General features: G+C 53.7%; 1 protein-coding gene across 1 annotated transcript; it reads left to right on the plus strand.

The window, feature by feature from the left end:
- The first annotated feature begins 1,501 nt into the window (after positions 1–1,501).
- Positions 1,502–24,298, plus strand: Mmp15 (matrix metallopeptidase 15). Its single transcript, XM_055621063.1, has 10 exons — positions 1,502–2,221; positions 15,530–15,678; positions 16,463–16,588; positions 17,952–18,259; positions 18,570–18,731; positions 19,528–19,781; positions 20,148–20,286; positions 21,016–21,166; positions 21,312–21,427; positions 22,685–24,298. Exons 1-10 carry the CDS (start codon positions 2,069–2,071, stop codon positions 23,098–23,100), a joined length of 1,974 nt encoding a protein of 657 aa, XP_055477038.1. The 5' UTR covers positions 1,502–2,068; the 3' UTR covers positions 23,101–24,298.
- Positions 24,299–24,572: the final 274 nt, after the last annotated feature.

Genomic DNA, 24,572 nt, shown 5'->3' on the forward strand with positions numbered 1-24,572 from the left:
CACCCATTGGACATTTTTCAAAATCAAATTTCAAATTAGAGAATTCAGAAACTGGTTTCCCAGGTGAGGGACCCCCACGGGGAAGTCCACCCGTGGAAAGGGGAGAGACTGCCTCTACCTTTTCTTCAAGACCCAATCTCCTTTCCTGAGATGTTAGGCCAGGCACCAGGCATGTTTTATCTTCCTTCACACGGTGGGTGGGTACAAGCCAGCCATTCCTAAGGTCCTTTGCCAGGTCTCCTATTTCTGAGAGATGGGAGCCGGCGGGAGGCGGGGGGGGGGGGAGCACCCAGAGAGCCTGCTCTAAAAAAGATCCACCTCAGGGAAGGTAAACTCCATTTCCCTGGTCTGTGAGGGAGGTGATGAGGTTCTCTCCCTCTGCCCTGGCTCCTGTGGCCGTCAAGTGGCACCCCAGCTCCACCAGTTCACTACACTAGGGCTGACCTTGGCCTGGACCAAGTTTCCGCTGACCTTCGACCCCCTTCCGTGTCCACGCCTGGGTAAAAGTTAAAAGTCTAGCCCAAGCTTTACTGGAAGGTTTGCCATTCCAGCCAGCGTTCTGATGGGTCTCATCCATACACCGACTTTCCCAAAACAGAGACCAAATGGAGCTGCCTTTGTTTGGGGGGTGGGGAGGAAGGAATGGGTGCACACTAGGAACCAGAATCCGCATCCCAATTTGGAGACTCAGAAAAATCCAGTAATTTGTTCACACCCACCCGGCAGGGAAGTGGGGATGCACACTCCAAGCCTCGGTAGCCTGTGTTCTCGGTCGCACCCTGCACTCGAATTGTCCCAGAGGTGCCCTAGCCCTAGCCTTTTCTACTGAGGAAATTTGCTAAAGCGCTGAAGACACTCTGGGGTTTGTTTTTAAAATTACATTTGTGTGTGTGCGCGCGCGCCTGTGTGTGCTCGAACGCGCGCCACAGTGGCGCGGGTTTTATCTGTCCACCAAGTGGGTCCTGGGGATCGAAGTCTAGCCGCCACGCTTGACCAACTCAACCGTGACCACTGACTTTACCCGCTGAGCAACGTTACTGGCTCCTTCCACTCCTTTGTTTCGGAGTCTTAGTGTCACGTTTTAAAGTTTAAAGCAGGACTTCAGGCCCTCTTCGGGACCACCTCTGTAGGCACGTCCTTACCTCCTCCCTCCGGGTGGCTGCCCGGGAATCTACAAGCTGCCCTCGAAGGGAGACCACGCCTTCCTTGCGCCCTCCCTCGCCAGAGGTGCGAGTTACGGGGTCACGTCTGCTCCCCAGAAGCGGAGGTGGGAGCTAAGCAGGCAAGGGGAGGTTGGCTGCCGTCAGAGTCACCCACCTGCCGGGGCAACACAGCTGGCACCTGCTACCGAGAAGCCTCGGCTTAAGTACCGCCCCCAGCCTACGCCAGGCTTTGCGCACGGGGAGACACTGGCCCTTTAAGAGCGGCGGCTCCCGCCGCGCACTGGGAGTAGGGCTGTGGAGCCAAACTCGCCGGGGACGCGGGGCGCTGGCTGGCTAGCTGGCTGGCTGGCTGGCTGGCTCGCTGGCGGGCACGTCGTTCTCTCGGGCCGGTTCCCTGCGCTCCTCCCGGGACTGCCTGGGGATCCGGGCCCGGTTGGGCGCGGCGACAAGTGGAGTCGCCGGCGGGAGGCGCGCGCTCTGGGCAGCGCGGGGGGCCCTGGGCATGGACAGAGAGAGCAGGGCGCGCAGGGGGCGCCGCGGGACCGGGCGGCCGGAGCGCTGAGCCAGACAAAGGCTCCGGAGTTGTGCTTGCTCTCGGGGGGTCGGGGCCAGGGCGCACCGCGCCGAGGCTGCGAGAGTCTGCGGCGTGCAGCTCGGCCGGCCCCCTTCTCCCGCGGACGAGTCCCCGCGAACCCCGACCTGCCCTACCCGCTTCTCCTCGGGTTTGGGAAATCGCAGAGGGGACCTGAGCGGCTCCGGCAGGCACCGGGAGCCCGAGGTCCGCCGCCCAGGGGGCGGGGAGCCGGGGAGAATCGCAAGTTTCCCAGCCGCGTGCGAGGACCCGGCGCCATCCAGCGAGCCAGCCCCACTTGCAGCGCTCGGGACCCGGCTGGCGGCCAAAGAGCATGGGCAGCGACCGGAGCGCGCCCGGACGGCCGTGCTGCACTGGCGGCTGCCCCAGCGGCCGAGCTTGGCTGCTCCCGCTGCTACTACTGGTGCTTCTGGACTGTCTGGGCCGCGACGCAGCGTCTGAGGACGCCGAAGTGTACGCCGCTGAGGTAAGGACCTGGAGGGACGTGGTGCGAACCACGCCCGCAGCGGGGGCCTGCAGGTTGGAGAGACGCACGGGGCCTTGGGGGTGAAGGCTGATCTGGATTGGAGAGCTTGGGTAGAAAGCGGGACTGGCAGGGCTGCCACTCCCAGGCTGGAGCTCTGCAGCGCGCCTCTTCCCAGAGCCCTGGGAGCACAGGGCTCGCGGCCGCTCTGCACCCTGAAGCCGCTCGGGGCATCGGCCCGCTCTAGCTTGAGTCCCTGCAGCCGCCTCCGCAGCCCCCAACCCTGGCCTCCAGGCTTTTCGCCCGCACGGATTCCTCGAGAGCCGGATCCGCGCACTGTGGGCTTTGAGAGTAAGGAGGGGGTGGGGTGCTGCGGGTAGTGAGAACTCAGGCGGAACAAGAGCCCCGCAGCGCTCGCTCCTTGGCTGACACTCCTTTGGGTGACATCGTGCGTTGCCGGGCCGGCCAGGGTGGTTGGGGGATGGGTGTGAATCTCCCAGGCAGATGACCGATTGCATAGGTGCTTTGGCGACTTTCTTGCGCTGAGGCATTCGCACCCCAGGGTGGGTTCTTTAGGACAGACCCTATCTCCGGAGACACTTTTCCCACCAGCGCCCTTACGCCCAGGCCTGGGTGAAACAGGGTTAGACTCCACGCCTCTTTTCTCTGGAAGCCGGGCTGACGTCCATATGCCGCTCTCAGGATTGGTCCAGAGAGTGACCAGGCGCGGTCTCCAGGCGCAGAGTCCCAGCCGGTACCTCCCGCTCCAACGCATCCCCCAGCGATAGCTCGGTCACCCCAGGGTGCCTTCCATCATTCATCCCCGCCCTTGGAAAAAGGAAGACTAGGTGTGGAGACAGCGTGAGTCAGGCGCTGTATCTACCTTGTAGGCTCGGGGCCCTTGGGCTGCCTGGAGCGACGGCCTGAGAGAACAGTTTGTATTTGCAGACAGTCCATACTGCCATCCCAGCCCAGAAGACTTACTCACTTTTCTAGTCTGCGTGAAAGATTTTCCCAGTAGAAGTCTGCCCTTTCCCTACCCTACTTTAATAAAAAGTTGGGGGGACCAGCTACACCTCAAGCCAATCCTCCAACCCCTTTGACCTCTTCCCTCATCAGGTCAGAGAGTTGAGGGGACCAAGTCTGCCCCAACCCAATCCACAGCCTAGGGACAGAGGCTTATAGGGAAGCTGGTAGGAAATGTTTGCCAGTCACCAAGGTACTGCCACTGAAGAAGAGGCCAAAAAATTTGAAGTCCCAGATTGCCCAGGTTTGTAGCTACACAGGCCAACCTGGAGTTTGGTGGTTGTGCATTGTGAATGAGCTTCGTGGATGGCCAGGAGCTGGGCAGTGGGGCCTGATTTCTCCAGTTAAGGAAGCACAGCTGTTAGTGCTCACAGCCCACAACTCCCGCCCCGGCTAGCACTGACTCTTGAAACACAATTGTGTTGTGGCTGGAGAGAACTCTGAAATGTTTCGTGTTGGAATCCACCGTAGGTGGATGGATGGATGTCTTTCTGCATGCAGGGTGTTCTGGAAGACCCCTCAGGACTGGCCATAATTGGGCTCAAAGAGTCCCTAGGCTTTGGTGACCAGCCCATCTGTTCAGTCTAGGCCCGCCTTACATTTGTAGCATCCAGTTGAAGGATGCACCGTTTTCAAATGCTGGTTTCTGTACCCGGATTGGGTTGCAGTCTGGACTTTGGCATTGTCATTATTGTAAAGCATCTTCTGTCTTGGTAGGCTGCAAACTCTGTTCTCCATCACCTACTAATTGGTCAATAAAGAGCTGAACAGCCAATAGCTGGGCAGGAGGGTTAAGGCGGGACTTCTGATCCCAGTGGGAGGGTCTTAGGTGGGAACCAGGGAGAGGCAGGAGTTGCCCTCCAGAACTGGTGAAGAAGAAGGTGCCAGAGTGAGACTAAGATGGCAGATAATGGGCCGTGTGGCTGGGAAGTAGGCCAGGCCGGCATAGACGGGTTAGAATAGCTCAGTATCTGCCCAGCTATAGTGCCTGAAGCTTTTAATAAACTTAATAGATCTCTGTGTCATTTTTCAGGAGCTAGGGCACACATAGAAAGCCATGATTTTCCAGTGTCTAGGTCCCTGTTCCTTTGATAAAGACCCTGGTTCTCACCTGAGGGAGTCCACAGCTCCAGATCTCTGGTCAGCTCATAGCTTATGAGTACCTTGGTAACCTGACTCATTTCACCCTCCCAGGTGACAGCCATGGGAATTCGCTAGACTAAGGAACCAGAAACTGGCCTGTGCTAGAGGCTGCCACTCACCTCCAGCCAGCACCCAGTAGCCTTCCTTCCTTGAAAAAGCTACTTCGGAACTACTCTGCCCTAGCCTCTCCCATTTTCTCCCCTGGACAGGCCCTGTGTTCTAGCACCCCACCTGGATGAGCTGCCAGCTTGCTGTCCCATTAGGTTCTGGTCTTGTTCTGTGGCTACACTCCCTGGCAACCCGAGTGCCACTGCCCATTACTAGACAAACTTCCCCTGCGGACCCTCCCCGCAACTTAGCACTGTCAGCCCATCCTGTGGAAGTGACTCAGGCTGCCAGGGTTCACAGGTGTGGTGATACCAGCACCAAAACCGGACAGTCCTACCTTCCCTTTATAGCATCACAAGTCTTCCTGCCCCCATCCGACCACTAAGGAAGAGGAGCAAAAGGAGGCAGGGGGTCAACTAGAGTGTTCCCTTTGTTTGTTTGTTGAGACAGTGTTTCTCGGAGTAGCCCTGGCTGTCATGGAACTCACTCTGGAGACCAAGCTGGCCTCACACTTAGAGACACATGCCTGCCACTGCCTCCAAGTGCTGGGATTAAAGGTGAGCACCACCACTGCCTGGACTTTTGATCTTTAGATCTGACCGGAGTCCCTGTCTGTGTGCCCATCTTCTCTTGATGCCAATGATGGTCCCTGTAGGTCTGCTCATATTAATATTCCTTCTCAACTACAGGACAGAAACTGTACTGTACAGATCGCATGTCTTCCCTAAAGGAAAAGGGGTTTCGTGTTGGGCTCATAGCAGAGATGACTACGAGAGTATGTCTCCACACATTCTTGGGTGGGGGACAAACAGACTACACGAGGGACACGGGACACTGGTGTGATGGGCACCGCCGAGAACTGGGACTGGATGTGGGCCATCTTTCACATCAGCCCATAACATGTCACTGTATTTGGGGTGTCCCTTGGCCCACCCATCGTTGACCTCCTCCTGGGTCTTTCTTCACTGGAGCAGCATCTGGGTCTGGCCTGCCCACTGTGACCCCTGGACACACATACTTCCTATTGCCCCAAACCAAGGAGGAAGGAGACTTCTCTAAGACACCCCTGGGTGTGGCCAGGAAACCTCATATGTCCATACCCTCTCCCCTAAAGCTTTTCTCCAAAAGCTCAGTAACCTTTAGATCCAAGTTACTCATGCCAATTCAAAATGGCATGCTGTGGGTGTGGAAAGGCCTTTTCTGCCACACATTTAGGTCTGGCTCTTCCTTTGTGCCCCTTTTGTGGCTGGATCCAGGTAGTCCTTGCCATTGTTACCCTGCTGGGAATTTATTTGGCTCCTGCCTGAGGGTTCAAAGATGGCATCCTCAGTGTCACCCCAAGACTTAGGTGGACACCAAGGCAGGAACAGAACCTTGGTTTCTTTAAAAACTCAGTTATGTTATGTAAATATGTTTTTGTTTTAATCCCAAATGTGGGATTTTTTTGTTTGGGCTTTAGTATGTCCACAGTTGATAATTGCCTCCTGTGAGGCATGGTCTTTGCCAACTGGTAAAGGCTTGCCTGGGGCAGCACCAGGAGGGGCGTGGTCTAGGACTCTGAGGGATATAAATATGAGAACCCAGAAGACAAGTATGGCGTGTAGCAGTTTGGAGAGACCAGAGACAGACATTGTGGCGACTTGGAGCAGACAGACAGACAGAAATGTTTCAGTGCAGTGGCTTAAAGGAGACTGTTTGCTATTGACAGACATTAGTATAGCCCCAGAAGAACCCATTGACCCTAAACAGCTTGGAGAAGTAAAGGAGTCTGTGGCCCCCCTCCCCATTATCCTTCTCTCTCCTACCTAGGGTTGGGGAGTTAGAAGGGAGAGGCTTTAAGTAGCCCCAAGTAGATAAGAGTTTAAAAATTAGCGCAACAGAACCCTTGGTTGTTTCTACTTGGGTACAGTGTTCTATGAATCAGAAGAAGAGTGTTTGGGGACACTCTGCTTGGGCACCTCTTTCTTGCAAAGAGGATCCTGGGAGATCCAGACCCCAGGGATAGCTGAGCATTCCCAGGAACACCTTCTGGCTAGAAGAGCCCCCTGGAGAGCTTGAGTGATGGGAACAAATTAAATCATGATGGCTACAACAGGTTTTATATGAAGAGGTTTATTAGGTGGATATGAAGAGAGGGAGAGAAGAGAGAGCAGGACATAAGGGGGGGAAGAGAAAGGGTGAGAAGAGAGAGAAGGGGGCACCCTGATAGAGAAAGTGGAAAAGGCCAAGAGGCCAGGAGCAAGAGGGACCAAGAGAGGCCAAGAGAGAGACTACATGTTGGGTTGTCCCTTTAAGGGGCAAGGTAACCATGCCTTCCAGGTGTGGCCACCTGGCCGGCGACACATGATGACATCGTAAGTTGCTAGGCAACCCAGAAGCAGGTTTTGTGCCAAAATCCTAACATTGAGAATTAGAATTCCTGAGCACTGTTCCCCAAAGGTTCTGAGAATGCCTAGAGACTAGCAATCGTGTGGCTAGGCCCCCTGAGGCAAGTGTCAGGATATACAGCCCCAGGCAGGTGTGTCAGCAGACGTGGGTCCGCCAAGGGACATAAGGGGTACCTCCCCCTGAGTCCCATATGCCTCAAAGAGACAGGAGGAAGTGAATAGAAGACCTGGCTTGCCCTCCTCTGCTGTCAGAAGAAGTTGGCATAGGCAGATGAGGAGCCAGGTAGCAGCCATAAGCAGCTTTGGAGATGTCCCATGTTCCATAGCCACTGATGGCTGAGCCCCCAGAGCTACGCAGCCTGGAGAGCAGGATCTGGATCCACTCTCTGACTGACCCACAGATGTGGGGTTCACCATGGAGACGTGAGGACCCTGCTCCATGTCTGGCACTTAGCATCACAGCCCTTGATAAAATGAATGGCATTCGTTGTTGGTGGCAAGTTGTTGAACTTGTCTGAACTGTGGTTTTCCTGCTCATAAGATGGGAATAGTCACAGTAACTGCTTGATAAGAGTTAGGGGAAAATTTATTCTGTTTGTGAGCGGTGCTGTGAATGCTATGCTCAGCCAGCCCGAGGGCTTCACGCGTTATTTCAGTGCTTTCATTCCACCGATTCTGTCCAGGAACATTCTAGAAGCATTTTCACATTTCTACTTTTAACTCTTTGCATTTGGAGGAGGAAACTTAATTCCTCTAGGTGAGAGAAGGTACCTCAGGTTACATAGCCCGAGACTGTAGAACTGGAGTTTGAACCCAGCACCTTCTCTCTTGGAGCCTCAGATTGGCTAAAAGGTCAAATTACAAGGTATCGCCCTGGTGAGTTTCCATATTCTGCTAGTAGGAGCCTGCCGAGACTGATCCAGATGGGAAGGTCTTTTCAGGGGTTCTACCAAAGCTGACCTGTTTCCTGCCACTCCCACCCACACCCTGCCCTAGACAGCCCCATCTAAGAGCCATCACTTACAAGGGAAGGTCCAGGTGATACTCAAGGCCTGGTCTCCAGCCAACCTTGAAAACCCTGGCAAACAAAGGCGTCTTCCACTCCACCCCTCCCCGCCCACAGGCCAAAGGACCCGTTTGTTTTCCCCTCCAGGTTAAGGCTTGTGGGGGTGGCTTGGGCTTGGGCGGCTGCCTTGTTCCTGCTTCCCTGGCTGGAAGTCCCCCAGAGACATCATCATCCACAACTTTCCTTAAGACCCATAACGAAGAGGCGATTGCTGGTACTGGCCTGCAATCTCAGATCCTTGGGAGGCTGAAGCAGGAGGATTCCAAGTTTAAGGGCTGCCTGTTGCCAGCCTAGGCAACTTCATGAGACCCTTTCTTCTTTCCTTCTTTCTCTCTCTCTCTTTCTTTCTTTCATTTTTTTTTTTAAGACAGTGTTTCTTTATGTAGTCCTGGCTGTCCAGGACTCGATTTTAGACCATGCTGGCCTCAAACTCAGAGCGATTCTCCTGCCTCTGCTTTCCTGCTGGGATTACAAGTGTGTGCTGCCACAACCAGCTGAGAGCATGTTTCAAAATAAAAAGTTAAAAAAAAAAAACAAATTGTCTGGGATGGAGCCCAAGAGGTAGAGCACTCGCCTAGCGTGTTCTAGGCTCTGTGATCAATCAATCCCCAATACCGGGGTAGGGACACTCCTGGGCCTAGAGAGTCAGAGAGGTGATGGCTCAGAGAGTGTAAGAGTGTACTGTAGAGCACCCAGAGTTCAGTTCCCAGCATCCACATCAGGACCTCACAACTACCTACCTCTAAGGGCTTTGGCCTCCAAGAACACTGGACTCATGTTCACATGCACAAAAACACACGCAAAAAAAAAAAAAAAAAAAAAAAAAAAAAAAATTTAAGATTCGTGATGGTCTAGGTATAACAGCATATGCTTACATTCCCAGGATTTGGAAATCTGAGGCAGAAGGATCTCAAGTTCATAGTGAGAAGTAGATTTGGCCCCAAATGCACGTGTCCTAGAACTGTTTAAACAGACCATGCTACCCTCTGGGAGTATCAGGCAACAAGAATTGAATAGTCTAGTCAGTTCCTTGTTTGTTTGTGATAGGGTCCCCCTATGTAGCCCAGACTAGCCAGGAACTTACTATGTAGACCAGGCTAGCCTCAGCATGACCCCATTTTACAGAGATGGAAACCAAAGTTCGGACTTGTCTTAGCCACAGTTGGTTTCTCACAGGCCTTTAATAGGGACAGGCAACCAGTAGCTAGTTTCTACTCAGCTTCGGGGGAGCTTTCTAATGGATCCTTGCTGGCAAAAATGGCATGAGCTGCCTATGGCAGCTGAGCACCCTGTCTCTTGCAGGGGTACCTGCTAGGTTAATCTGTGACTCTGCCACAAGGAGGTAGCTGGCTTTGGTAGCTTCGGAAACTACCACCCCAGCACTTCCCAGAGCCTGGATGCATCTTGCTAGTACAGAGGCCTTGCAGGAGACTGTTGCAGGGTCTCCATCCCAGAACTAACTGTTCAGTTTCTGTTCCTTCTGGTATGGCAGACAGAGCAGAACCCTGCTTTGTCCCCAAAAATTCTCAGAGGCAGAGTTGGGGAGAGGGGAAACCTTACAAGATCTTGGAAGGTCTGGGGGCTGCTCCATCTTTGATGGCCCTGACAAGCTTCCCTTTGTACCTGGCTGGGCAGAACACACCTGGGGCTGCTCAGGTTACAGAGGGCGTTGAGGTGAGAGACAAAACAGAACCCTTAGAATTATCCTTATCACCTGGAGCCTGATAAGGCCTTGGGGGAAGGGCTGCTGTGCTACTGGCCAGTCCCCTTGTGTAAGCCCCTAGCAGCAATGGCTGTTGGTACAGAATGGCTCTGGCTCCAGTCCCCCTTCCCACTAGTCTCCACTAGGAACAGCATTGTTCTAGGATCTGGGGCCTCCTTCTCAGATGAGCCCTCCCTGCAGGCTTGCATTTCTCCATATTGCTTCTACAGGCCTGGAGGAGGGCAGGCAGCCTGGCTCAGTGCCCAGACTCAGGCAGAGATGTTGGGTGTGGGAAGGATTGGTGCCTTGCACAGTGCCAGGGCCCAGCATATGAGGCTAAGGAGCTGAGAACAGTACAGAAACCTCCTGTACCCAGTCTATCCCAAATCAGCTGCATGACTCTGAGGAGACAACTCACTGCCTCTGAACCTTGCTCCCAGAACAATGAGAGTAGATGGATGTTTATCTTTCAGGAGTGGTTGTGAGCATTAAGTGGCTCACAGCAGGTTCTCAGGTGTTATGTTTACTGTCTCGACTGAGGATCAGGAATTTCTCTTGTGACCTACTGTCCCTTGTCTTCCTGCTTGGGATAAACCAGTTAACCTGCAGCATCAATAAATACAGGATGGAGGCTGAAACTCAAAGCAATGGCCAGGACAGCCTTGACACTAGGGTCTCAGAAACACCCCACATACACATCCTACCCTAAAGATGAGAGAGACTTCATGGCCCAGTGGCCGCTTCAGAGCCCTCCTACTCTGTCATCGGACAGTGGCCCTCATGGAAAGAGTACAAAGCTTTGGGCTAGGACCCTTCCCTTCCTATGCCCAGTGCTGACCTCCATGCCTTGGTTTCCCCATCAGAGAAGCACAGCTTCACCTGCTCGGCTCACACGTGAACCTCTAGACAACAGAGGAATAGGAGAGACAGACACCATCAACAGAAACAGTAAGGGCTTGACTCGTGCCTTCTCTTACCTGGGGCTCAGCGCTTGAGCTGCCTGTCACTGTAAGGCTGCCTCATGCACCACTAAGGGACAAGGTGCGCCTGAGCTCTCTAGCCTCTAGAACTTGTCATTCAGTACTGTGCTGGGTGATGGGCACTTACTCCCCACACTAGGAAGGGAAGAAGCTCCAAGGTGGCGTCTGTGGACACTTGGTGTTCAGCCACCCTGAGCACATGTTGGCCAGGGGCAGGCCGGCCATCGGCTTCCCCTCAGGCTGGGAGGCTGCACTTCTGTTCATCAGACCCCGCCCAAGGGGTGTCACCAGCCACCTTCACCCCAGCAGTGGCTGATGGGGGAGATGGAAACTCTGCTTCCTGGGGACTTAAAAGCTTTTAACTACGAGAAAGAGGCTCACTAGGCTCCCTTGGGACCTGTCTGGCAGCTGCCCTCCCCCCTCCCCCAAGCAGGCTCTGGGATGAAGCAGCTCTCCTGACAGATCTCTGCAGATCTCTGGAGCCCTTTGCTGCATACAAGCCAGCACCCCCTCCCTTCCCTGCCCCGGGGCCCCTCCTGAGCCTCTGTCCCCAGCATGCCCCTCTTATTAGCTCTGCAGACAGGCTAATCAGCCCCTCTGGGACTCTGATTGCTTGCACTGAAGATATTTTTACCTTATGCAAATAGGTGGTATGAAGGTGCCCTCATCAGCAGCCACTCCTCCCGGCCCCCGCCCCTCTGCTCTACCGCCATACATACCTCAGCCCCATGGCTTTTGCTGTTAGCCTAGTGGCCTTGCCCATTGGACCTTTCCATGAGGCTTCAGGAAAACTGTCCAGAAGGGAAGTAGTCCCGCCTCAGGAACTTTGGAGGAGGTTTGGGAAGAACTGAGCAGTATTATCATGTGGTCAGAGGGGTGAAGAGAGTCAGTAGGGAAATGATGGAGGCTCCCTCCTCTCGCAGCTGCCCTAGGGCCTGCTCGCACCTGACCAGTCTTACCAGAAGCCTGGACCCCTCAACCCTATTGGCACAGAGTAGCCATCCAGAGCCCTGATCTCTTATCAACCATAACATTCCCAGTACACTTTGCCACTTGATCCTTGTAGAACCTCACCGATGAAGCAGGCCCTAATCCAGCCCCACCACCCTCCTTTTTTTAATAGGCTTGGCTCTACTCTGTACAGAGCTGACAATTAGTTCTCAGCTTTGCTTGCTGCTCTACCACCCTCCAAGACCCTGGGGCCCCTGAGTAGAGCTGCACTGCCAGCCAGGCTGGGACTTGGCTGGGCAGCTCTCTGCCCATCAAGCTTGGGCACCGATGCCCTGGGCCACATGGGCCAACATGTGTCAGTCCAAAGCATCTGCCATGCCCCGCCTGCCTTTGGGCCCCTCAGCATATAGCCTTCTCCTTCTAAAATACTCTAGAAAGTAGGTTTTCCAGGTGGCTAGTTAAGTGTGGGAAGGACAAGGAAGGCTTCTGCTTCCTTGCTTCTGTCTGGGTACCATCTCCTCACCACCTTGAGGGCATGAGACAGCTGGTCTTTCTTGGCATTTCTCAGAATCATTCATCAGAGTTGCTGCTTCAGATTTGCTGGTGCATTCGTGGAGTTGAGAGCCGTGAAGCCCTCCTCCAAGTCAGGGCCTCCCGGGAGCCTATAAGCTCTAGACAGCCATGTCTTTCATAGCCCCCTACTGGCTTGCTCTCTGGCACAGTCAGCATGTGCAGGAACATCTGGCTGAGCGGATGATGGGTGGGTAGCTAGATGGTCAGGTGGATGGATGGGATTTGCCTGGCAAGTTCTAGAAGGGAACTGAGCACACTCTTTTTGTACTGAGAGCTTTTCCTCAGGCTGTGCCGCTCATATCTTACCCTAGTTTTCCTTGGCCCAAGCTAGAGTCATCTGACAGGAGGAAACCTCACTTGAGAAAATCCTTCCATGAGATCTGGCTTTAGGGGATTTTCGTAATTAACGGGAGGAGCCAGCCATGGTGGATGCTGCCACACTGGGCTGGTGCTGCCACCCTGGGCTGGTGGTCCCTGGTCCTATAAGAATGCAGGCTGAACAAGCCAGGAAACAGTGCTTCTCCATGGCCTCCGCATCAGCCCCTGCCTGCAGGTTCCTGCCCCGTTTGAGCTCCTGCTCTGACTTCCTTCAATGATGAACAGTGATATGGAAGTATAAGCCAAATAAACCCTTTCCTCCCCAGGCTGCTTCAGTCATGGTTAAAGGGACTCCAGCCAGCCCCAGCATGGTGCATGGCTCTGGCAGGCTTCACCCTTCTCTCTATTCTCCTGCCTTGCTAAAAAAACAGTAGTTTACATTCCCCAAACTAGCTACCGAGGTCTATTCCCTTATTTGGCCTCTTCCTCCTACTGAGGCTGACCACCAAGATCCAGCCATCAATGCGTTGAAGTCCAGCAATCAAAAGCCCCCTTTGGCTCACCTACTTAACATGCCTAATTAAAATTAAACTCTTTATCCTAACATGGGTTTCCCCTTGTAATATAAGTTGCCATTTACCTGTGGGCTACATCTGTCTCGTCTCTATCCAGAGGAAGTCCTCTGTCCCTACCAGACAAACACCCTTCTCCTTCTCCTTCATCCTCTATCTCCTGCCTTAGCCTCTTATTCTCTGCCCCTTTGTCCCTTAGGGTGTCTTGTGCTGAATACTGATCCCTTCAATGGTGTTTCATCACAGCACTAGTCACTCACTGAGACATCCTAGAAGAGCACATTGGCCTTCATTTTGCAGATGAGGAAACATCCAGTGCAGACAGTAGGAGCTGAAGGTGTAGACCTGTTAATGGGATAGTTGCCTAGCATGCATGAAGCCCTGAGATAGAGTCCCGGCACTGCATGAAACCAGGCATGGCTGTGCACACCTGTAATCTTGGGAAGTGATGCAAGAAATTGAAGAATTCAAAGCTATCCTTGCTTACATAGCAAGTTGAAGGCTAGCCTGACTAGAAACCCTGTTTCAAAATAAACAATTCATGGCAGAGCAGGCACTGGGCTTTAGGGCCTTGTCACATCCTTTTGGGGAGGGCCCATGGCGGGATCCTGCCTGCCTCCTCCCGCTCCTGTGGAGGCTTTAGGACCTGCTGGCTTTCCCACCTCTTGAGCCCTCAAGAAATTCTGAACCAGTGAGATGGCTCAGCAGGTAAAGGTGTTTGCCATCAGGCCTGGTGAGCGGAGTTTGATTCCTGGGACCTGTGTGGTAGAAGGAGAAAACCCACCTCCTCTGGTCTTCACATGTGTACCATGGTTTGTTTGCCCGAACATAGACAAATAAAGCCAGGCACGCACGGTTGCAGCCTCCTTTAATCCCAGCTCTCTACAGACAGAGGCAGTTTCATCTTACGAGTTTGAGGACAGCCTGGTTTACATAGCGAGTTCCAGGACAGCCAGAGCTACACAGAGAGACCTTGTCTCAAAAAAGAAAGGAAGAAAGGAAAAAGTATGTGTGTGTGATTAGAAGTACTTGCTGTTCTTGCAGAGGACCTGGTTCAGATAACTCACAACTATCTGTATCTCCAGTTCTAGGGACTCTGACATTGACTTTTAACCTTTGTGGGCACAGGCACTCACATGGTACACATACATACATATATGCAGACAAACACTCATACACATGAAATAAAAATAATTGGAAAGAAAAAAGAAAGAGAAGGCTCATGACCCAGAAATTTATAGGGCTGAACCTAGTGTTCTCATGTTAACTAGTCATGCTGTTGGACTGCCTTCTAAATATTTATATTTAAACCCAGAGCGTTGTGTTGGTCATAATTTCAGTTGGAGAAGCCTCTTTGCACAGTGCGTAATGGTTAATGCAGAGACTCATAACTGGTCAAAGTGCCAAGTGTATGTAACTGAGTTGTTCAGCTGTGGATGAATCATCTATATTAACAGATAAGGGATCGGTGGAAGGGTGGGAAGAAAGAGTTAAGAGCTGACGGAGAGGAGGAGGAGTGTGAAGTGACTTTCAGACAAGGAGTGGCTCATAGCGAGTGTGATGACCTGTGTAAGATCAAGCTGGTCAAAATTCCAACACGAATGGAGATATGTTTAAAAAGCATTGGGTAAAGGTAAGAATTCTTCAAAGAATGAATAAAATCTATTTTAAACATGGTGCTGGAGAGAGGGCTCAGCATTTAGGAGCGAGTACTGCTTTTGCAGAGGACTTCCAAGCTCAGCTCCCAGCACCATGTCACATGGCTCACGATTACCTATAATTCCATCTCCAGGAAATCCAACACCCTCTTCTGGACTCCACGAGAACCTGGGAGCACACACACAACTAAAATAATAATTAATAACAATAATAATTTAAAAGGTTGTCTGAGTGGTGGTGGCACACGCCTTTAATCCTAGCACTCCAGAGGAGGCAGAGGCAGGCAGATCTCTGAGTTCAAGGACAGCCAGGGCTACACAGAGAGACCCCATCTGGAAAATCCCATCTGGAAACAAAACAAAAAAAAAAAAAAAAAGAAGGGTTTGGGCTGGCTGTGGTGGCACACACCTTTAATCAAACAGCATTGGGGAGGCAGAGGGCAGGTGGATCTCTGAGTTTGAGGCTAGCATGATGTACAAGTTCTAAGGCTACACAGAGAAACCCTGTCAAACATCCCCCTCAAAAAAGAGGGCTTAGAGAAATGGCCCGGCAGTTAAGAACATTTGCTGCTCTGGCAGAGGACCAGAGTTAAGAACTTAAAGAGAGAGATTCTGAATACTCGAGGGTCCCCAGCAGCCTGCCTGGGGCAGAAGAGTCCCACCCAGGCAAGACCGTGCCAGGCAGCAGGAATGAGGCTGGAGATCTGAGGCGGGGCTTTGTGGTGAGGGGTTCAGAGGCCCTGGAAGAACTGGATTTTCCTCGAAGTTGGGAGGTCTTGGGGGGTCCTGAGCAGCCACTGAGCAGACCTGATTTGGCTTCCTCGCAGAACTGGCTTCGGCTCTATGGCTACCTGCCCCAGCCTAGCCGGCACATGTCTACCATGCGCTCTGCCCAGATCCTGGCCTCTGCCCTTGCGGAGATGCAGCGCTTCTACGGGATCCCTGTCACCGGTGTGCTCGACGAAGAGACAAAGGCGTAAGTCCCCCCATCCGACCCCTCCGGGACCCCACCCACCTCCTGCCCTCTGGCCTGCTCAGAGGAGCCTTTGGTATTTGGAGTTTTCAGAGGAGAGTGGCCAGGATGAGGAACTGCAAACGATTTGGTCGTCAGGCTAATGCTTATTGTTTAGCATGGCTTCCTGAAGGCCTTATGTTAAGAAAGATAAGACAGGGGCTGGAGAGTTAAGATGGATGACTGCTTGTGCAGAGGACCTAGGTTCAGCTCACAACCACGTGTAACTCAGAATCAGGGGTTCTGAGGGGGCCTCAAGAAACACCTGTGTGTACACAGGGCACAGAAGTTCATGTGAGCACACGTACATAAAAAGTAGATAAATAAAAAAAAAGAGAGACGAGGTAGGTGTAATCCAGCTTTGGCAGGAAGAGCATTGTATTTGATTAGTAATGTCTGCTACAGGCATGGGAACGGGAAATTTTGGTAAAGAGCCCTGGATGGGACAACCTAGCTAGGCCTTGCTCTACTCAATAGGACCTACAAATACATTGGGAAACACAATACCTGGGACAGGAGGCCTCAAGAGCACTCATCCCATGCTTGGGTTACGCTCAGGAGAGGGGGCACACATTTTTGAGTCCTTGCTGAAAGTACAATCTCTTTATACACTATTGTGGAAGCCAAACAGTCTCCTACCCCCAGTACATCCCTGTGAGGGAGAACCGGGAAGCAAGAGGGGGTTGGAAGGAGATGGACCGCCTGGAAGAGATGACCCATAGCTGATGCCTCCATATCTGTGGTCCAGGTGGATGAAGCGGCCCCGCTGTGGGGTACCCGATCAGTTTGGAGTACGGGTGAAAGCCAATCTGCGTCGGCGGAAACGTTACACCCTGACAGGAAAGACGTGGAACAGTTACCACCTAACCTTCAGGTACGGGTCCAGCTTTGAAAGGGAGCTACCTTACACATCTCAGAGGGACTTTCTTTCCCACAAGCTTACCAGAAGAGGTCTGGCTAGCGGTGCCGAGGGTCCTTTCCTGGCCCCAGCTGGCTGCAAACTAGACTGGCCTACTGTGGCCGGAGGGGCTCTTGAGTCAGTATGGCCAGTAGGCGTGGGAGTCAAGGGTCCTGCTTTCACTCAGGATCCTAGAGTGAATTCGTGGTCCACCCAGGCAGATGCCCGTTTATAGTTTATGGCATTCCGTCTGCACCAGTTGCTGAGTCTAATCCAAATCCACAGGGAGGGTGAGTTCCTCTTCTAGGGCAGGCTCTAGGCCAGTGGTTTTTCAACCTGCAGGTCATGACCCCTCTGGGGCAACATATCAGCTATTTAGATTACTATTCATAGCGGTAGCAAGATTACAGTTATGAAGTAACTGTATGATTATGATTTTCTGGTCGGGGAGTTGCTACTTGAGCAGCTGTACTGAAAGGTCGCAGCACAAATGAAGGCTGAGATCGCTGTTCCGGGCTGTATATTCGTGCAGTATTTCACCCGCTCCTCTCGAGGGCCCCACAAAGAAAGGACTACTCCCCCTCCTCCTCCTGCTGCCTTTCAAATAAAGAAACTGAAACTGTCTACAGTCAAATGTCCAAGGTCACACAGCTCACGTTTGGGTGTGCCTGGGCCTGGGGTCAACATGCAGATTGGCAGAGCTGCTTGGCCTGTATCCCAGGCCTCAGCTACCCATCCCAGGGCCACAAAGCACCTGCACTTTCATTTACTTCGTATTTTTACTACCTTTTGGGTTGGGATTTGGAGCTTAGGGGCATTTGTTTACCAAGACAAGGTCAGGTCCTCATGTAATATACCCAGGTGTAGCTGAAGCTAATCTTAAACTGTCAATCCTCCTGCCTCTGCCTCCCAAGAGGTGGGATTGCAGGCATGTCCATAACGTCCAGCTCCTTGTTGGGTTTCTTTCTTCTTTTTTTTTTTTTTTTTTTTTCGTTTTTCAAGACAGGGTCTCACTGTGTAGGCTAGGCTGTCCTAGAACTCATTCTGTAGACCAAGTTGGCCTTGAATTTAGAGAGGTCCACTTTCCTCTCCCTCCTGAGTGCTGGGATTAAAGGCATGTGACAACACCGGGCCTTACTGTCTTTTTAAATTCAGATCTGCTTGTCTTGGACCATGAAGACTTAGGGTCGGAGTTTTAATGAATTACTGGGTGTGACAGGTTGTAATTCATCTCTAGCAGTGGATAGTGTGGCGGCTTTACGTGCTCTGGGGAAGGAGGCAGCAGTGAACAGTGTCCCACAGCCCCCTGTCCATTTCTCATCTCCCCGCCCACCTGCAGCATCCAGAACTACACGGAAAAGCTGGGCTGGTACAATTCAATGGAGGCGGTGCGCAGGGCTTTCCAAGTGTGGGAGCAGGTCACGCCCCTGGTCTTCCAGGAAGTGCCCTATGATGACATTCGACTACGAAGGCGAGAGGAAGCTGACATCATGGTACTCTTTGCCTCCCGCTTCCATGGCGACAGTTCACCGTTTGATGGCATGGGTGGCTTTCTGGCCCATGCTTATTTCCCCGGCCCTGGTATGGGTGGGGACACCCATTTCGACGCAGATGAGCCCTGGACCTTCTCCAGCACTGACCTGCATGGTGAGGACAGCTGGCCAGGGTGGGAGTAGTCCAAGCTTGGCTAGCCCCTCCAGTTCAGTAGCTTCAGGCTCAGGAGGAGAGAACGTCCCCTACTTATGTCTCTGGAGCCCTGTACTTAAATCTCAATCTGTTGTCCCACCAAGGGAAGGTGGGAAGAGAAGAGTAGGTTGGGCCCATTTTTCACATGGGGAAATTAGAAGCCAGAAGTCAGAGAAGCTCAGCGACACCCACAAGAGAAGCAAGGGTAGGGTCCATGGCATCCCGGAGGGCCTAGGATGAACGGGACTGACTGTGCGTGCCCCCACCACAGGAATCAGCCTCTTTCTGGTGGCTGTGCATGAGCTGGGTCATGCTCTGGGGCTGGAGCACTCGAGCAACCCCAGCGCCATCATGGCACCATTCTATCAGTGGATGGACACTGACAACTTCCAGCTGCCCGAGGATGACCTTCGGGGTATCCAGCAGCTCTATGGTGAGTAGGCTGTGACCAGTTGGCCCTGTGAGACGGGCACTACTCTGCCCCAATTCTATAGGCAAGAAAACTGAGGCCCAGTCACTTGCCCAGAGCCCACACTGTGGCTCCAGGCTGGATGCAGATGACCCAACCTATCTTCCTTCCATCTTCTATTCCTACTAGACTCAGGGTATTCTAAGGCTCCAGGACCTTGAGTTTGTCCCCATCACTCCACATACTTCCCAGTAGATTTGAGACTTCTGCCTACCAAGCCCAGACTCTCCCTAGCAAATCTGCAGTGGCCAGGTCTCCCCAGGGCCAGCTCTTCTGGTCAAGGCCTGTGTCTCCATGTTCACGCTGAGCCCTCCTCAGGTGGTGCCTGACAGATGTCCCTTCCTCCATCACCAGCAGCTCAGTAATGAGTTGTGCATCAGGATAGAGTTCAAGTCACAGAAGCCAGGGCCATGCTGACCCTGCTAGCACCTTACTTCCTAGGCCCCCACTGACTAGGCCAGCACCGCCAGGGGAGCGTCCTCAGGCAAAGCAGAGGCAGGTAGCCTCCTGTCCAGCAGAGAGGTTAAGAAAAGGGTTGTGTAGAGGAGACCCAGCCATCCCCCATGAATGATGATGGTGTAGAGGGAGGGGGCTGCTTTGGATAGACAGGACCTTATCCCTGGAGGGGCCGCCTGCTAGGGTCTCTCCGTGCTGGGAGGCTCAGGACTCCAGCATTTTATGTAGGGGAGCCTGGCATCCAGGCTGTGTTCTTCATCTGCCCTGTCACTTCTTGCCTTCCCCATCCCCCACCTCTCTGTAGGCTCCCCAGATGGTAAGCCACAGCCCACCCGGCCTCTCCCCACTGTGAGGCCCCGGCGGCCAGGACGGCCAGACCACCAGCCACCTCGGCCTCCCCAGCCACCACATCCAGGTGGGAAGCCAGAGAGGCCCCCCAAGCCAGGGCCCCCACCCCAGCCCCGAGCCACAGAGAGGCCTGACCAGTATGGCCCCAACATCTGCGATGGCAACTTCGACACAGTGGCTGTGCTCCGTGGAGAGATGTTTGTGTTCAAGGTCTGGCCCCACCCTCTTAGTCCTCCAGCCAACCCAGAGCCTAGCCCTGCCCCTCCCACTGCCTCTTTAAGCCTATCCAGAGCCTTGCCTGGCTCCTTCCTTGCTAACCAGTGCCTACCAGACCCTAGACCAGGAAGAAAACAAGGGACTTGTCAAGGGTCACACAGCAGTCAGGTTCCTGCTCCTCAGCCCGGAGCTCCCTCCTTGGAGCTGCTTTGGGTCTCCAGGTACTGCCTGGCTCCTCAGGGCCTCCATGGCCTCTGACAGATCATCCCTGACCTGGGCAGGAGTAGTCATAAGCACAGCTCCCATCCCAAGCCCAAGGTACCTTGCACATGCTGCCATTGATACCATCCTCTTCCATAGGGCCGATGGTTCTGGCGAGTCCGGCACAACCGTGTTCTGGACAACTATCCTATGCCAATTGGCCACTTCTGGCGTGGTCTGCCCGGGAACATCAGCGCTGCCTACGAGCGCCAGGATGGACATTTTGTCTTTTTCAAAGGTAAGCCGGGATGGTGTGAGAGGGACTGGGGCAGCCTTCATGCCCTACTGCTGGCTCCGCAGCATCTAGGAGAGAAGAGAGTTCTGCTTCTCCAATCCCCACTGTGGGCTCGCTCAACACCTGGAGGCAGCAAAGTGTGAGTGGCGAGGTAGACAGAGGCTGGGGGGTTAGGCAGGCAGAGACCCTGGAGGCCGGGGCTACCTGGATTGAGGGGTGTATCCCTGTCCATCGTCTGCAGTTTAGGAACCCCAGCTCACTGCTCCCACCTTGGCCTCTTGTTCTCCTGAGCATGAATTCCTATAAGAGCAAGCTGTCCTTTTTAAGAACAGGTCCCTGAGCCCAGTTAGCCAGGATCTCAGCTGTCTTTCCTGCCCCACAGGCAGGAACTCTCTAATCCAGGACTGGGTTCACAGTGAAATGGGAAGTTCCCAGGGACACAGCTCGCAGGCCTAGAGGAGGTGTCCTGTGGAATGAAGGGCCGTGTGGAGTGTGTGAGTGGGGCTGGGTGGTAGCAGCTGACCTGTACACAGAGAAGTGAGTATCTCACAGGTTTCCATGAGTACCCGGCATAGGTGTGCATATGAGTATCATTCTGAGTACGTGTGGTCCTGTGTGGAGCTGGGCAGTGATGGTGTGAATCGATTGTGGACTCAGAAGAAAAGCATTTCTTCTGCCACGTCCTTCCCCAACCCAGGCCCCTGCTCACACAGCTCACTGTTCCCCGTGCAGGTAACCGCTACTGGCTTTTCCGAGAAGCGAATCTGGAGCCCGGCTACCCCCAGCCACTGAGCAGCTACGGTACAGACATCCCCTATGACCGTATCGACACGGCCATCTGGTGGGAGCCCACAGGTCACACCTTCTTCTTTCAAGCAGACAGGTAAGCAGTTCGCTGCGCCCCTTCCCCCAAAGGAGGGAGCTTTAGCCAGGCCCTCTCATGTTCAGACCTGCCTGGAAGAGGGCCTGTGGGGGAAAGGCCCGAGGCCCAAGCAGGGACTTCTCGGTTCATAGACTTCTGGTCACAGGTACTGGCGCTTCAACGAGGAGACACAGCATGGAGACCCTGGCTACCCCAAGCCCATCAGTGTCTGGCAGGGAATCCCCAACTCTCCCAAAGGAGCCTTCCTCAGCAACGATGCAGGTACCAGGCCAGTCCCTCCCAGAGGACCCAGCACACACAGGGCACAGGGCTCGTCCAAGGTCCTGTGGCATTGTGATGGCATGGAAGGGGGGCCTAGCTGTGACATCCTGCCTTCTCTGCATCTATTGCTGTCCTCTTTTGGTGGACCTCCAGTCCCCACAGCCAGAGAGGCTCCTGTCCAGGTGCCTCCCATGTCTGTCTGCATCCAGAGCTGAAGCTGGGAATTCTTCAGGGCAGAGAGCCTGGTTCAGAGTGTTGGGCCCTCTCAGGGCGGCACTCACCGACCTGTGAAAGAAGCCTAAGTATCTGTCATTGTAACTGAGTGACAGGAGTTGTGACTCCTTTAGCCCTCCAGCAGGGCCTCTGTATGTCTGGTTTTTTTATCTGAAACTCTTATGTTTAGGGCAGACCTGCCAGCTTTGCCAGTGCCCGGGGTCATCAGCTGATTCTGGCTGCGGACATGCCACTGCAGCTGCTCTGAGCTCACTGTGCTCCAAACCTGACCCTTCTTGGTGGCGGTGGGGTGCTTGCAAGGTGCCCCAGGACAGAGAACTGGTCCAGGACAGTACTGGGTTATGTCCGAGGTCCATGAAGGCCTAAGGCCACACAGCCATGCTGGCTCTTATGGTTGGGAATAAAGCCAGTCCTGGGATAAGCAGCAGGCTTCCTTGACACCCCGACCCTGACAGGCTGTGGGCCCCTTCTGTGTCTGTCAGTGTGGCCAGGAAGCTGGGGACCAAAATCCACCAAGCCACCGTAGGGTAGCAGATTTGAGAAGACTCAGGCAAGCAGTGGGGAAAAAAAGGAGGTGTTTGTTTGTTTGTTTGTTTGTTTGTTTTCCTAAGACATAGCCTTGGCTGTTCTGGAACTTACCCTATAGACCAGGCTGGCCTCGAACTCACAGAGATCCACCTGCCTCTGCCTCCCAAGCGCTGGAATTAAAGGCATGCGCCAGCACAGCAGGTTCCAATTTAGAATTTTTGGACCATTTAACAAAAGCATACTTCACATCTCATTTGAATTTATTTATGTATTTATTTAGGCATGTATTTATTTATTGTTTTTAACTTTTTATTGATTCTTCGTGAAGGCGTACGCCACCACCGCCAGGAGGAAAAGAGTATGCTTTTGTTTGTGCTCTGGTTTGGTTTTGGTGCTAGGAGACCCAGGACCACTTAATATACGCCCCAAGCACTCTACCACCAAGTTACGCACCTTCCCCAGCCTGAAACCATTCTGGCCTGTCTGTTCCTATAGCCTACACCTACTTCTACAAGGGCACCAAATACTGGAAATTCAACAATGAGCGCCTGCGGATGGAACCCGGCCACCCCAAATCCATCCTGCGGGACTTCATGGGCTGCCAGGAGCATGTGGAGCCCCGACCACGATGGCCGGATGTGGCTCGTCCACCCTTCAACCCCAACGGGGGTGCGGAGCCTGACGCAGATGGTGACAGCAAGGAAGAGGATGTGGGAGACAAGGATGAGGGCAGCCGCGTGGTAGTGCAGATGGAGGAGGTGGTTCGGACAGTGAATGTGGTGGTGGTGCTGGTCCCCTTGTTGTTGCTGCTCGGCATCCTGGGCCTGGCCTTCGCCCTGGTGCAGATGCAGCGCAAGGGTGCACCCCGCATGCTGCTCTACTGCAAGCGCTCGCTGCAGGAGTGGGTATGATCGCATCGCGCCTGCAGCACCCAGTGCTCAGGTCCACAGGGGGCAGGCGTGTGGTTCCCAGATGCTCCTTATGCCCGGGTGTCTGGCACCTTCTCTCGGAATTTGTTTCTGCTTTCCTCACTGGGGCCAAGAGATGCTGAGAGTTCTGAGTGGACCGCCCCACACAGGGACTAAGGGACAGAGTATCTGGAAGGTGGCAGGGGGCTGGGAAGCTTCTTCAGCTCTGGCTCTCCTCAGCCTGAACCTCTCTCCTCCCATGACAAGAGCTGTGTTTGCCTTGAAGGAGCCCAGCTGGGGCTCTACCCTCCTGAATTTGCCTTAGGAAGAACAGAGGGCCCAAGGGCCACCCTGATTACCTGGGGGCTGGGTTCCTTCTTAGGCTGCTTCTGAGAGCCCAGAAGCCTGAGAAAGCCCTCTCCATCCTTCCCACCCAGCAGCACCCTCTTGCCCCTGGGTCTGCAGCTTCTTTCCTCTCGGAAGGGGCCCTGGACCTGTCTCACCAAGGACCAAAGGGAGCCTGCTGAGCTCCCCTTCCAAGTGCTGGTGACTGGCTTCTACTTCCTTAGGCTGCCCACATTCTCTTTCATTACCCCCACAGGTCTCAGGAGGCTGAGCACTCCCCCACCCTCCAGCTTCTGCTGCCCTTGTCCCAAGCCTTGGAGAGAGGGGGCTGGCAGGCACACAGACTAGGGTACCTGAAATCCCGAGACAGTGCCTGATGGTATGGATGCCCAGGACATCACAGACCAGGCTTGTGGGATTCCTCCCTTCCAGATCCCTATCCCTCTATGACACTACTAGGCTCAGGTCAGCAACTTACCCCACACAGAGACTGTGGAACCCCCAGAGGAATCTACTGTGGCCTCAGAGGTCTGTCCTAAGGGTGTAAAGGGGCCTCCCTTCCTCTTTTCGTTCTGCAGTCAGCAGGAGGCTTCTGTGGGAAATGGTACTGTACAGCTGGCTCTGTCCCCTCTGCCTCCCTAAAGCCTTGAGCAGTGAAGGGCTGTCACTCAGGATCCTCTGGGCCACCACCTCTCTCCTAGTGTTGGATTCTCATAGCCTAGTGCTAGAGGTAGGGGAGGGTCACTCATCAGACACCCCCTTCTGCAGAAACAGAGCCAGCGGGGGTGGGGGCAACATCCTCCTCCATTGTTTAGTTCTGTAAATATTCTGCACTGATTAAATGTACAGCGGGCAAGTGTGGCTGTGTTTTTATGCCCAGACTGTAGCATGGAGCAAGGAAGACCTGCTTGGCAAAGGCAGAGCTAACCTAGAGTTTGGCTGGGCTTTCTGGGCTGAGGCTGAGAACTGGGTTTCTTTGGGATTTGGTGGTGATAAGAGAGGACAGCCCAGCTTCCCAAATTACTCCATGTCTAGGAGGGGTGGAAGGAGCCAGGCCACTCAGTCCTCCTCCCACCTAAACTGGGTTTTGGGTAGCTTGAGAAGTGGCTTGAACAAGAAAGAGCCCAGAT

Source organism: Psammomys obesus, unplaced genomic scaffold (genome assembly GCF_907164565.1).
Source record: "Psammomys obesus unplaced genomic scaffold, mPsaObe1.curated_primary_1811, whole genome shotgun sequence".
Classification (NCBI taxonomy): Eukaryota; Metazoa; Chordata; class Mammalia; order Rodentia; family Muridae; genus Psammomys; species Psammomys obesus.

Excerpts from the sequence above, each read along its gene's own strand:
- Mmp15 (XM_055621063.1), top strand. The coding sequence starts at position 2,069 with ATGGGCAGCGACCGGAGCGCGCCCGGACGGCCGTGCTGCACTGGCGGC. Across the intron at positions 18,260-18,569 it reads CTCCAGCACTGACCTGCATG|GAATCAGCCTCTTTCTGGTG; the intron begins GTGAGGACAGCT and ends CCCCCACCACAG. Across the intron at positions 18,732-19,527 it reads GGGTATCCAGCAGCTCTATG|GCTCCCCAGATGGTAAGCCA; the intron begins GTGAGTAGGCTG and ends ACCTCTCTGTAG.